The sequence below is a fragment of the Lynx rufus genome, unplaced genomic scaffold (assembly GCF_022079265.1).
Source record: "Lynx rufus isolate CCGP_SWC_20201006 ecotype Redwood Valley unplaced genomic scaffold, mLynRuf1.p SCAF_18, whole genome shotgun sequence".
NCBI classification, from domain to species: domain Eukaryota; kingdom Metazoa; phylum Chordata; class Mammalia; order Carnivora; family Felidae; genus Lynx; species Lynx rufus.
In genome coordinates, this window is record NW_025814832.1 from 14597463 (window position 1) to 14612195 (window position 14733).

Consider the following 14733-nt stretch of genomic DNA (forward strand, 5'->3'; position numbering starts at 1 on the left):
TTTATTTATTTTGAGAAAGAGCACGAACGTGCACACACAAATTTGTGCGCACACGAGTGGGGGAGGGGCAGACAGAGAGGGAGAGGATCTTAAGCAGGCTCTGCATTGTCAGCATGGAGCCCAACTTGGGGCTGGAACTTAAGAACCATGAGATCATGACTTGAGCCGAAACCAAAGGTCAGACGCTTAACTGACTGAGCCACCCAGGCACCCCACTCCTTTCCTTCTTTTAACCATACTTCAGAGATTTAACCAGAACAGTAACATTAATTCTCTCAATACATTTGCCTTTAAAATAGTATTTAGAATTTATTTTTTAAGTTCAGTTTGATCATAAGAGTAACCCATGTTCATGGTAAAAAAATTATGTAAAAGTTCAACATTCCCCACTTTTGTCACATTACCCATAAACCAATCCTCATGGCTAACCACTGTTATGAATGTGTGTCCTTCAAGATATTTTCTTTTTCTTTTTTTTTTTTTTTTTAATATTTATTGATTTTGGGGAGAGTGCAAGTGAGAGACGGGCAGAGAGAAGGGGACAGAGGATCCAAAGCCGGCTCTGCACTGACAGGCTGACAGCAGAGAGCCCAATGTGGGGCGCGAACTCATGAACCATGAGATCATGACCTGAGCTGAAGTTAGACACTCAACCGACTGAGCCACCCAGGTGTCCTGTTCAAGTTATTTTCTATATGTATACCAGCCAATGAATACAGTGGTTTATTTTTTACTTAAATCCATTATATGTTTTGAAACTTCATTTAATAATGGGCTTCATGTCAGCACAAGTAGAATTATTCATTCTCAAAATAGCTTCATTGTACTCCCCAGGGATATAAGGAACATTTGAGGAACACAATTTAACCAGTCCCTATTTATCCAGTTCCTATTTATGGGCAATTAGACCATCATATAAGCAGAACTGAACTACTACTAGCCTTTTGTTTTTTTTAACTTTATATTGAAGTAAAACATGCATGCAGAAAACTACCAGATCACAACTGTACAGCTCAATGTTAATAAACATAATATACCAATGTACCCAATACCCAAATCAATAAACAGAATATTACTAACATCCAGAAGCCCTCTTTTTGCTCTCCTTCCAATAACTACCTATTCTCTTCCACAAACCATGTTCTGACTTCTGACCCCACAGAAGGCTTTTGTATAAATTTTGTATAAATGTACTTCATGTGTCTGATTTCTTTTGCTCAACATTTGTTTTTGAGATTTATCTCTTACTGACATTGACCCTATCCCACTCAGGATTGATATGCTCTCTGATTGCCCAAGTTCCCTACATACCACTTTGCCCAAGCTAAATTTCTTTCAGAGTACCACTTTTTTTTTTTTTCCCCAAAATTTCCTAGGGCTCCTTCATTCATTGTACCACATCGTACTGCGGTTTGTTCTCCTTCAGTAAACCCATCACAACTAGATTTAGCATAGGCACCATGTTCCCTGGTATTAGAGAGAAGTACTTATATAGACTATGAAGTGAATCTGCAAAGCAGCAGACCCTGGTCTTAGGAGGAAAGGAATCTGATTAAAGAAAACACCCATGAAGATAAAAAGTCTTTCATCCCAGGCTTTAAGTAGCTTCGACCTTTGTTACCTAGGTGACAACTAAAGGAAGCAGTTATAAACAAGAGGAGAGAGAATATGATTACGGGCCATACAAACAGCCCTGTCAAGGTGAAAATACAGTTCCCATCTCCTGAACCACTCAGGGAAATTGACTTTTAAGCCAAAACATTTCATTTCAAGCACTGAATCACCATTGCCCTAAAGATATTATGACAAAAGTCAAATTGCACTAGACTCAAGCATCACCCTGACCTGGCTCCCAACACTAGGAGACAAGCCTATCTATCAGACAGGAGCTCCTGGATCAATGAATTGTGTTTCCTGCTATAGAATTGTAGAGTGCCAGTTGCCTTGGACCCCTGGGGTATGAACCTTCAGAGACACTTCCTACCTGGGCTCAGTTCTTCCTTTCTCTGCCTCTAGCTGACCATTCAATTTGGCTGTAATACCTACTAGCACGATTTACACAGGTGGCTTACTATCTCTTATTAAAATGTCAGAATAACTGCAACAAATTTTAGTGTAGATTAAAATTTTAAGCTCAGCTCATATTCTGTGATGATTAACTCTGTGTAGTTAATGTTGGATCCCTGCTGTTTAGAGCGGTGGCTTGCTCACTCACGTTTTTAAAAATGTAGAGAGCATATCACTTCCCTGGTTGTCCATCCCACATTGCTACCTTCTCTATGTCTCTGTCTCTTTCCTTCATTATTCTCAAAGTCAAGAGAATAGAAACATTTTTTTGTTCCTTTTCCCTGACTCTCCCCCCCAAAATAGACTAATTAAAATTAAAACACGCAGAAGTCCCATAGTAAATTCCGGATATGTACAGGAAAGTCACAATCCATATCATACACAGTTCCTACAATCTCAGCAAGTTTATCCTCTAACTAAAGTTTGACTAGCCATCTTTACTTTCCAGTAGGCTTGTCATTGTCTTTATTATCTTTCCCCAGATGAAATTCTATTATCAGTTTTATCTCATGCAAATAGGCAAATATTACTGAGGCAAGAACTGTAAGAAGGTGAAGCAGCAAAACAAGGTTATATCAGCTGAACATTTCCATTTGGGAAAATAATTTAATACTTTTCTATATAGCAATCAATCAGAAAGCAAAACTATTTCACAGAGGATATCAATAATAATAACAGTCCTCACAGCTGAAGCAGAAGAATAAAACAATGAGTGTCCCATACACATAAAATACCCTTTATTTCTAAAAATATCACAGTTAAAATGAAAGATTTAGAACCTACCCAGTGTTGTTATTTTAAATTTGTTCCATTTTAAGGCAATGCCTTTAGGTGGTTTAAAAAAAAAAACCTAGAAAATATTTAACAGCCCTCACTCCATTGTCTGACTTCTAAAGTAGTCCCTATACTAGGAGACATTGTATACAGTTCACTACAGCAAAAGAGAGATTACTAAAAATGTTGACAGTATGATCATTTTGATGTTTATAATCTCTGTTTAATGTTAGATCTGAGAATACTACCCAGTTTTACCAGTAAGGATACAGTAAACCAAATTAGATGATCTATAAAGACCCAAGCCGGAAAGTACTGCTTAACTTATAAAGACCACAAATGCAGCTGGAAAGCCAATACACGTTTTGGGTATAACAAGATCTCACCAAGTCACAATCTCAAAACCTGAAGCTACATTTTGCAGCAGCTGAAGTTCTTCATGATCCAGGTTTAAAAATTAGGTGTATATTTATATATAAGCCATAGTATCTAAGTATGAAGAAAAAACTGGTAGCAATTGTTGCCTCTAGGAATCAGACCTAAGGACATGTTTAAGAGAGAAGAACTTACTTTTCATTTAATACTTTGTGTAGTGTTTGAATTTTTAACTATATACATGTATGGGGAATAGTATGAGGAGTTAGGTGAAACCTCTCTTCCAGATAGACATTTGTTAAACTAGTCAAAATTACCAAAGACAATCATTCAAGGTCTCTGGAGATTGACTGAATCTATGGAATTCATTAAGAACAGTAGGCAGCATCACATCTGAGTAGGAACTACACTCAACCCCCCATAGTTTTGTGTGTGGAAGAGGGCTTAGCAGCCTGAAAGCGGCACCCTTTTCCTCACCTCCAGCTCCTACTCTGTAAGGAGGATCAGGTGCAAATAGCTAATGAATGGGGGAACAGCTAATGACAGTGCATCACAGCTTTCCATTCCCTTACAGCTCTGTAACGCAGAAAAGCTGTCCTAGTGAGCACGACAGCTGAGTGGTAGCTCCCACTACTCCCAGTTTTCTAGAGCTATTCCAGGTTTCTGGGTTGTTGGGGTTTTTTGGCAGCTGGTAAATATCTGCAGAGGCCATCTCACCAAGCTTTGTGCTGAAGAAGATGTATACTGGACAGTGGTGGTAAGTGAAGCAACAGTTCCCACCACCTCTCACTTCAATCTTCTGCTCTATAGAGAGGATCCTGGTGGGGCAGCCAGTGAATAGTAGATTCCCAATCTACTCCCAGCTCCTGCTCCATAGCACAGAGTGTCTTTCCAGGAGAGGATGGAGATAAGCACTGTTAAAAACCAGCAATAATTTGTCCCTGCCAAGGTGGATGGGTAACTTTATCTGGACTAGACTTTGGAGCAATTTATGCCCCAAGAACACTGTCAAAAACAACAGAGCAATCAGCAAGCAATCAGTGGAGACTAATAGCTTAATCTGTTACCATTTGAGGCAGACTAACAAAAAATTAGGCAGATAGGCCAAATCTTAACAGAAAAATCAGAGAACCTACTAAACCCATAGTTGTCCTGATATTCTAAAAGACTATGTAGATGCCCAAGGTTTTACCTTCTGAGAAGCAAAAGGAAAGGCAACATCTGCGCCTCTGGTCTATGGCTGAACACCGGAGAAACTCATTAACTCTCTGAACTATGAAAACAGTCTCCAGACCACACAACACAGATCCAAAAGTAAAGGGTGAAAACATCACTAGCTTAAGTCTTAAGGACAACCTCCAACCAACTAGTAGCTGAGTAGCTGACTCTCAATAGCAGTGAGGGCTGGCAGAAGAATCAGCAAAATATACATCAAGAGAGAGTATGCAATCCAAAGAAGAGAGGAAAAAAAGAATGATGAAAGATGAGCAGTCTCAGAGAAATGATGTATAATGGACTGTCAGAAGGAAAGAAGAGAAAGAGGCAGAAAAAAAGTTAATGAAATGATGGTAGAAAAATTCCAAAATCTGATGAAAAACATTAATCTACACACTGAGGAACAGTAACGAACTCCAAGTAGGATAAAAGAAAAAAGATCCACCAACACATAATAGCCAAAATACTGAGAATAGCTAAAGAAAAATGACTTATTATACACAAGAGAAAGCCAATAAAATTAACAAAGGACTTCTCATTAGAAGTGATAGATGCTGGAAGACTGTGGGTTGATATATTCGTAGTGTTGAAAGAAACTGTCAACTAAGAACCCTACATCCAGTAAAACAATCTTTCAAAATGAAGGCAAAATAAAAACATTCCCAGATAACAAAACCTGAAAGAACACATTGTGGTAATACCTGACTTACTGGAAATAATAAAGGAAGGTAATCAGACTGAAAGGAAGTGACACTAGACAATAATTTGAATGACACTGAAAAAGAGCATTGATCAAGTATGTAGGTATGTAAAAAAGAGAATATAATTATTTCTTCTATCATATCCCCTTATGTGATTTAAAGAGAAATTGCATGAAACATTATCTATAAAATTGTGTTGTTTGGGGGCACCTGGGTAGCTCCATCGGTTAAGCACCAGACTTTTGGTTTCAGTGCAGGTCAGGATCTCACGATTTCATAGGTTTGAGCCCTGTGTAAATAAACTTAAAAAAAATTGTGTTGTTGGGCCTATAACATAGAAATATATCTGACAATAACAACTCATGTATATGTATTATCTATTTGTTAAATTTATCTATTTTGAGAGAGAGAGTGCATGTGCGGGGAGTAGGGGCAGAGATAGAGGGCTCTGTGCTGCCATTATGGAGCCCAATGTAGGGCTCGAACCCACAAACTGCAAGATCATGCTCAACTGACTGAGCCACCCAGGCGCCCCTATTTTTGAAAAAAGAGGCCTAGGTCAGTATTTATGGGGAAAAAAACCTCAATCCTGTGTCTGACATAACAATAGAAAAGGTCACTGCTTTATAGCTACATTTTCATTCTGTGGAATTTAGAAACACTGATAAATCTCTGAGATACCTTAGTACTTTCAGGGTCATTCACGTTTCATATCCATTTACATGACTGACATCAAGCGCTTCACAAAGGCAAGACTTAATCAAAAATATCGTACCAAATCAAAGCACAGACTCTAAGACATATTCTTATTGGTTATAATCTCTGAATAGTCTAAAGAGTTAGATTTATGTCCACAGATATCTAAGACCGAGTATTAGGATCACAAAGGGAAGTCTCTCATTTCCTTGAGTGCCTACAAATATAATTCACTTTCAAATAATGTTTTGCTAAAGTGTAGGTCCCAAATAAAGGCCTTTGAGATACCAAAAACGAACTTAAGGACTTGATTAAAAACAAAACAAAAAACCACACACAAACATAGTTAAAATTTAAGACCTGAAAAACCTAAAAAGCTAAGAACTTGAGTCAACAATCTTCTGAGACAGATTAGAAATAAAAATTTTAAAACCAATACCTGGACTTCTACATCCAGTTCTGGAATAGACTTAATTTTTCATCCTTTCTTGTTTATGTACATTACAAACCCCAAATACAGTATTACAATATTTCCTTTAAAACTTCCTATGTTTTAATATATATGACAACAATTGCACACACCATGGAGGAGTAAATGGAACTAAATTGTTGCAAGGTTTCCTATATTCACATGAAGCAATATTCATTGAGTAAACTGTGATTAAAGATGTATATTATAATCCCCACAGGAAGGACATGTTAAGCAGAAGAATAAAGAGTTCAACATAATCCATATCAAAATTCTAGCACGCTTTTCTTGAAAAAGCTGATACGTTGATTCTAAAGTTTATACAGAAATACAAGGAATATAGAATAACCACAGTGGTATCAAAAAAGAAACACAGTGTCAAAAGACTTATAATACCTGATTTCAAAATGTATCATAAAGCTATGCAGTCAATACAAGGTGGCACTGACATAAGGACAGACAAATCAATGGAATAAAATAAAGTCCAGAAATAGGCTCACATATATACAGTCCATAGATTTTCCACAAAGGTGCCAACGCAGTTCAATGGGGGAAAGAAATCTTCTCAGTAAACGTGCTAGAATAAGTGGATATTCACAGAGAAAAAAAGTAACCCAGACCTCTACCTCATGCCATATATAAAACTTAATTTCAGATGGATCACTATACTAAAGTTAAAAGCTAGAAACTGTAAAGCTTTTCCAGTTTTTTTCCAGATCTCTTAGCATTCAGAAAGCAATAACTACAAAAATATAGTAATTGATGTATTAAACTTTAACAAAATTCAAAAGCTCCCTCATCAAAACATACTGTTCAGAAAGCAAACAGAAAACCCACCGAGTGGGAAAAACTATATGCAATTCATACATACCAAATAACTTGTATCCAGAATAAGTTAAAAACTCTCAGATTCCAAAAATAATTTTTAAATTTATTTATTTATTTTGAGGAGATAGGGAGCACAGAAGAAGCAGCGAGAGAGGGAGAGAGAAAGCATCCCAAGCAGACTCCACACCATCAGCACAGAGCCCAATGGTGAACTCACAAACTGTGATATCATGACCCGAGCTGAAGTCAAATGCTTAACCGACTGAGCAACCCAGGCGATCCCAAAATCTTTTTATAAATTTAAAACATGGATAAAAGATGTTAACAGATAATTCACACAGGAAGACAGATAAATGGCCAACAATCATGATTAAGTGCTCAAAAATATTAGTTACCAAGAAAATGCAAATTAAACCATAAGGAAGAATCACCAATACATAATAGAATGTAAAAAAATAAAGTGGCAACATCAAACATTGAGGAAGACATGTGGTGCAAATTGCACTATCATTGCTGATGGAATTTTAAAATGGTATAGCCATTTTGGGAAAAGGGTTGGCAATTTTGTTTGTTTTTGTTTCCATGGAGCAAACCTAGAGCTTGAATTCACAACCCTGAGATCAGGACCTGAACTGAGATTAAGAGTCAGATGCCTAGGGGCACCTGGGTGGCTCAGTCCGTTAAACATCGAACATCGACTTAGGTCATGATCTCATGGTTCATGAGTTTGAGCCCCGCATCAGGCTCTGTGCTGACAGCTTAGAGCACAGAGCCTGCTTCAGATTCTGTGTCTCCCTCTCTCTCTGCTCCTCCCCTACTCGCACTATGTCCCTATCTCAAAAATAAATAAACATTAAAAAAAAAAAAAAAAAGAGAGAGACACTTAAACCAACTGAGCCACCCAGGTGCCCCAGCAATTTCTTTTTTCTTTTTTTATAATTTTTTTAAATGTTTTATTTATTTTTGAGAGAAAGAGAAAGAGAGAACAAGTGTGCAGGGGAGGAACAGAGAGAGAGGGAAACACAGAACCCGAAGCAGACTCCAGGCTCCGAGCTGTCAGCACAGAGCCGGATGCAGGGCTCAAACTCATAAACTGTGAGATCATGACCTGAGCCAAAGTTGGATGCTTAACCAACTGAGCCACCCAGGCGCCCCTCCAGTAATTCTTAAAGTTAAACACACACCTACTCAATAATGCAGCAATTTGTTCCTAGGTAGTTACCTAAGAAAAATAAAAATATACATCTACAAAAGACCTGCAGAGGAATGTTCAAAACAGTTCTATTTATAAACAGCACCAAATAAGAAACAATTCAAATGTCTATCAATAGGGTAATAGATAAAAACTAATTTTAATATGTTCATACAGTGGAATTACTACTCAATAAAAAGAACAAAGCACTGATTAAATACATGGATGAATCTCACATACATGATGCTGACCAAAAGAAGCCAAACACAGAAAAGTACATATTGTATAATTCTATTTATACAAAGTTTTACAAAAGCCAAATCTAAAAAAAAAAAAAAAAAAAAGAGAGATAGAGGAATGACTCACTGAGGGAAGGTAGGGTAGCATCTGACTGGGAAGGGGCATTGAGGAAGTTTTCTGGAGTGATACAACTGTTCCATACCTTGACAGGGGTGTGGGTTATATGGTATGTGCACTTTGAAAAATTAATTGAATTATACACATAAGATTTATGTTTCACTACATATAAACTTTACCTTAAAAAAAAAAACAAAAACTGTAGGGGCACCTGGGTAGCTTAGTCGGTTAAGCATCTGACTCTTGATTTCAATTCAGGTCATGATGATCTCACAACTCGAGAGTTCGAGCCCCACTGCAGAGCCTGCTTGGGATTCTCTGTCTCCCTCTCTCTCTGTCCCTGCCCCACTCATGCTGTCTCTCTCTCTCTCTCTCTCTCTCAAAATAAACAAACATTAAAAAAAAACACACAAAAACTGTAAGCAAAGAATGGTATACCTAAAGAATTTTAAAACTACTTTTGTATATCCTAGGGAAAATGGACAATTTGAATATGGACTCTGGACTAGATAATAGTATTATATCACTGTTAAATTTCCTATTTTTGATAAATGTTCTATGGTTAAATAAGAGATTGCCTCTATTCTTAGTAAATATATACATATATATAAATATTTTGTGGTAAGAGAGAGCAATGTTCCCAAATGATTCAAACAAGAAAGAAAGAAAATGCATATATGTATATCAAGAGAGAAAGAGAAAAAGAATAATAAAGCAAATGCAGCAAAATGTTAAAAACTGCTAAAACTAGGTAAAAGGTATAAAGGAATTCCTCTACTATTCTTTCCACATCTCTGTAAATTTGAAATTGTATTACAATAAAAAAGGTAATAAAAAAGAGCTAACACGAGACTGGTATTATCTATTTAAATATTCCAATGAGGAAAACCAATTCCTTTTTCTGGCCTTAGACTGGATCACCCTCATCTATTCTAATTCCCCGGTTTCACAAATGAAAAATGAAGTCCAAAAAAACTAGGCCAATAGATAATTAGACTGCAGTGGAGTCAAGTTAGTACTCTGATCTCTTGACTCCTACTTCAATACTCCTGCAATAGTTTTTAGGAGTATTTTTAGCTTTGAAAAATAGCCAAACTTATTTATTTATTTACTTATTTTTTTAAGTTTATTATTAAAGGATAGTTGACATACAATGTTATATTAGGTTCAGGTGTACAATATAGCGATTCGACAATTTTATATAATACTCAATGTAAGTGTAGTTACTACAAAACATTATTACAGTATTATTGACTATTTTCCCTATGCTGTACTTTTCATCTCCATGACTTATTTATTTGGTAACTACAAGTTCATTTCTTTTAATTCCCTTTACTTATTTCACCCATCCACCGACCCACAACCCAACCTTATTTATTGCATATGGTATTTACCAGAAAAAAACTACTGTAGCTAGGGGTATTACTAGAACCAAAATTCTGACACTTAAGACTACAATCTATTTGGAAGAGGCAGCACACTGATTAAACCAGAGTATTTTTATAGAAAAATATATCCTCCATTACAATCTTGGCAATAACAAACCAATCTGGACCAAACGCTCACAGTCTATAAAGGGATAACACCAGGATGATAGTACACACTATTGTTAGTCTAGGCTGTAGGCAAGATATACTGTCTACTCAGAAATTCCTTTGAGGGGTGCCTGGGTGGCTCAGTTGGTTAAGTGTCTGACTTCGGCTCAGGTTATGAACTCATGGCTCATGGGTTCGAGCCCCGCATCTGACTCTGTGCTGACAGCTCAGAGCTGAAGTCTGCTTCATATTCTGGGTCTCCCTCTCTCTCTCTCTCTGCCCCTCCCCAGCTCATGCTCTGTCTCTCAAAAATAAACATTAATAAAAAAATTGGGGGTGCCTGGGTGGCTCAGTCGGTTGAGCGTCCGACTTCAGCTCAGGTCATGATTTCTCGTGGTTTGTGGGTTCGAGCCCCGCGTCGGGCTCAGAGCCTGGAGCCTGCTTCGGATTCTGTGTCTCCCCCTCTCTCTGCCCCTGCCATGCTCATGCTCTGTCTCTGTCTCTTAATAATAAATAAACGTTTAAATTTGAAAATAAATTGTGATTTTCCCCCATTAGAAGAAAGTAAAGCTGACATGGGATGAAGTAAGTTGTGTCCCACACCAAGAAAGGAAATAAGCAGAAGTTTAAAGGCATGGAAACTTCAAAACAATTCTCTTAGAGTACAAGGGCTGAACTTCGATTTCTTTTGTTTCTAGAGGGAAGAAAAGTTAATGTATTACTAATGTACTATAACAGGGCAAAGGTCCACCATACTATCTTTCTTTACCAGTGAAAGGACTCTCAGCCAAGAACATTATAACTCTCTATTTCAAACAACTAAGTTAAAGGATAACAAAATGTAAAATTCGTTTATCCTCAGTTTCATGTCTCATAGGGCTAAATATATGGTAATAAAAACCGCCCAGTGAATTACTGGAGAATATAAATAAATGGAGAGATACTTCATGTACATGGATAAGCAGGCTCAATACTGTCAAGATGTCGGTTCTTTCCAACCTGATGTATAGATTCAACATAATTCCAAATGAAGTCCCAGCAACTTATGTTATGGATATCAACAAACTGGTTGTAAAGTTTATGTAGGAAGGGAAAAGACCCAGTTTTGAAGGGGAGGAGCAAAGGCCAAGAACTGACCCTATCCAACTTTAAGAGTTACTATAAAGCTCTAATAATCAAGACAGTGTGGTATTGACAGAATAGAAAAAGAGATGAATGGAACAGAATATGGGGCCCAGAAATATACCCACACAAGTACAGTTAAATGATCTTTGACGAGGGGGAAAAGCTTTTCAATGGAAAAAGGATAGCCTTTTGAAAAGTGGGGCTGGAACAAATGGATATCCAATTCCTAGAAGATAACATAGGAGAAGATCTAAAGGACATTGAGTATAGTGATGACTTTTCAAATGTAACAGCAAAGGCATGACCCATGAAAGAAGTAACTGAAAACTGGACTTCATTAAAATTAAAAGCTTCTGCTCTGTGAAAGACCATGTCAAAAGAATGAGAGGACAAACCACAGAATGGGAGAAAATAGTTGCAAAAGATATACCTGATAAAGGACTGTTTTCCAAAATATACCAAGAACTCTTAAAACTCAACAATAAGAAAATAAACAACCTGATTTAAAAAGACCTGAGGGGGTTGGTGGCGCCTGGGTGGCTCAGTTGGTTAAGCATCCCACTTTGGCTCAGGTCAAATTACTGAGCCAAAGTGAATTACTTAAAAATAAAATTTAAAAATCTAAATGGATACCTCACCAAAAAGATACAAAATGGCAAATAAGCATATAAAAAGATGGTTAACATCATATGTCATCAGGGATCTCCAAGTTAAAATAACAAGATACAGGGGCGCCTGGGTAGCTCAGTCAGTTGAGCGTCCGGCTTCGGCTCAGGTCATGATCTCAGTTTGTGAGTTCGAGCCCCACATCGGGCTCTGTGCTGACAGCTCAGAGCCTGGAGCCTGTTTCCAATTCTGTGTCTCCCTCTCTCTCTGCTCCTCCCCTGCTCATGCTCTGTCTCTCTCTCTCTCAAAAATAAATAAACATTAAAAAAAATTTTTTTTAATTAATTTAAATTTAAATTTAAAATTTAAAAAAAATTAAAAAAATAACAAGATATCACTACACACCTATTAGAATGGCCAAAATCCAAAACACTGACAACACCATATGCTGGTGAGGATGTGAAGAAAGAGCAATTCTCAGACTCATGGCTGGTCAGAATACAAAACGGTACAGACACTTTGGAAGAGAGTTTAGCAGTTTCTTACAGATATAAACATATTATACTATAACTCAGCAGTGAATTGAAATCCAATATCAACACAAAAACCTGCGCATGGACATTTACAGCAGCTTTGTTCATAACTGCCAAAACTTAAAAGCCACCAAGATGTCCTTCAACACGTGAAAAGATAAACAAATTCCATAAAATGGAACATTGTTCAGCAACAAAGAAATGAGCTATTATGCCACAAAAAGACAAGGAACCTTAAATGCACATTGCTAAGCTACAGAAGACAGTCTGAAAAGGCTACGTACTGTATGATTCCAACTACCTGGCATTCTGGAAAAGGCAAAACTATGGAGATGTAAAAAGATCAGTGACTGCGAGAGTTTGGGGTAAGGTATGTAGGGATGAACAGGTGGAACACAAGATATATTTAGGGCAGTAAAATCAGTTAGTATATTATTGTAATGGTGGAAATGTGTCATTACAGATTTGTCAAAACTCAAAGAATATACAATACAGTGATCCTTTTAGTTAATGATAATGTATCAATACTGGTTCATCAATAACAAATGTACCACACTAATGAAAGATGTTAATAATGAGGAAAATATCTCTACTTACCCTTAAATTTTCTGTAAACCTAAAACTGGTCTAAAAAATAAAACCTATTAATTTTTTAAAAACTCACCAATAAACTTCTTACCAGGTCTAATGAAGACATTTTCCACAGACAACATTGCTGCTATTGGAAGTAGTAGATCTTCACAATCTAGAGAAGCAGCCTTGATTACTGCACATGTCAGATGTGGAGGGAGAGGAAATTCCACCATAGACAAACCCAATCTGGTCACATGGCCACTCCTTAATAGAAAGAAAAGGTTCTTAAGTCTTTCTACCTTGGGAGAGTACAAATGAAATGTTCATCATTCAGAATAAATCAGATATAATTTATATTACCTTAAATCAACTCCAGAAATTCAATTCAATACAAGAAATATGATACACTGGTCATTGATAAAAGAAACATAAAGATGATAAATTCCCTGCTTTGGAAGGCCAATACATCCAAAAAACTAAACAATGAGACAGAATAAAGTAGTATGATAAAAGACCATACAAATCGGCATAGAGACATAGAGGATGATGTCCTTAAAGAAATGAGAGAATGATAATTACCAAAAATTTCCCCATTACACAATCATGAGAACCAGGACTCTGGCTCTGTTATTATTTTGATATACCCAGATTAATGCCTGGCACTGAAATGATACTCAAAAATTACCTGTTAAATAATACTAAATATAAACATAATTTTATCATAAAATTTTTATTCATTTGTTTATTTAAGTAGGCTTCACACCCTGCATACAGCCCAGCACGGGACTTGAACTCACAACCCTGAGATCAAGACCTGAGCTGAGATCAAGAATCAGATGCTTAACCGACTGAACCACCCAGAGACCTTTATCATATAATTTTTAAATTCAGAATTGTGGCAAAGAAAAACTGAGGGCAAATTCTAGTTTCAGGCAAAACAATCCATTCAATTCAAACAAATCATTTTCTGCTGATAAAAGAAACTATTAGGAACCCTATTTTAAAAGGAGATTGCAGTGCCTGGCTGGCTCAGTCAATAGAGCATATGACTCTTAATCATGGGGTTGTTTGACCTCCATATGTGGCACAGAGTTTACTTAAAATAAAAATTAAAAATTAAGATAAAATAAAATAAAATAAAACAGAAAGAGATTAACATCTGTTGTGGTTTAATTTTTGTTGTTGTTGTTGTTTTACCTGTCAATAGCATCACACTGGTAAAGTTGTTTAAGAGCTTCCAAAATAAGCCTCTCATTGGGTGGATCCAAATAGGGAAACCTGTGTGTTTAAATGAGATATGAAATAAGATTCCATTCCCTGACCATGATTAAGATTTCATACAGACTCGAAAATTTCTTTATAAGGTTTTACTTCTCCTATTTTTCAAGCTCTCTTTCTTTTTCCTAAGCATTTTATGATCATAACCAGCATTCAGCAGAGGAAATTATTTTTTCTGAATCACACTCTTCCTTTAAATTCAAGAAGCACTTCTTTTTGATTCCCCCTTAGCTGGAACACTCACCATTCTTCTGTTTATCTTAACCCTGCCCCATTCTTCATTAGTCAATGTCAAATCTACTCTGTTCTGTAGCCCACAATTTTTATTACAGTTTTATAAACCAGTGGAGAAAATTAATTGAAAGTGGCCAAACATTACAAGTTGTTTAAGAGCACTTAAACATGTTTT

At 36.7% G+C, this 14733-nt stretch overlaps 1 protein-coding gene across 1 annotated transcript in view; it reads right to left on the bottom strand.

The window, feature by feature from the left end:
* DHX40 (DEAH-box helicase 40) overlaps nt 1-14733 on the bottom strand; it is a 47077-nt gene that overhangs the window by 9270 nt on the left and 23074 nt on the right. Inside the window, exons 11-12 of the mRNA XM_047080943.1 lie at nt 14244-14324; nt 13153-13310 (exon numbers count right to left, since the gene is read on the bottom strand). Of these exons, the coding sequence (XP_046936899.1) occupies nt 13153-13310; nt 14244-14324 (239 nt within the window). The remainder of the gene's footprint in view (nt 1-13152; nt 13311-14243; nt 14325-14733) is intronic.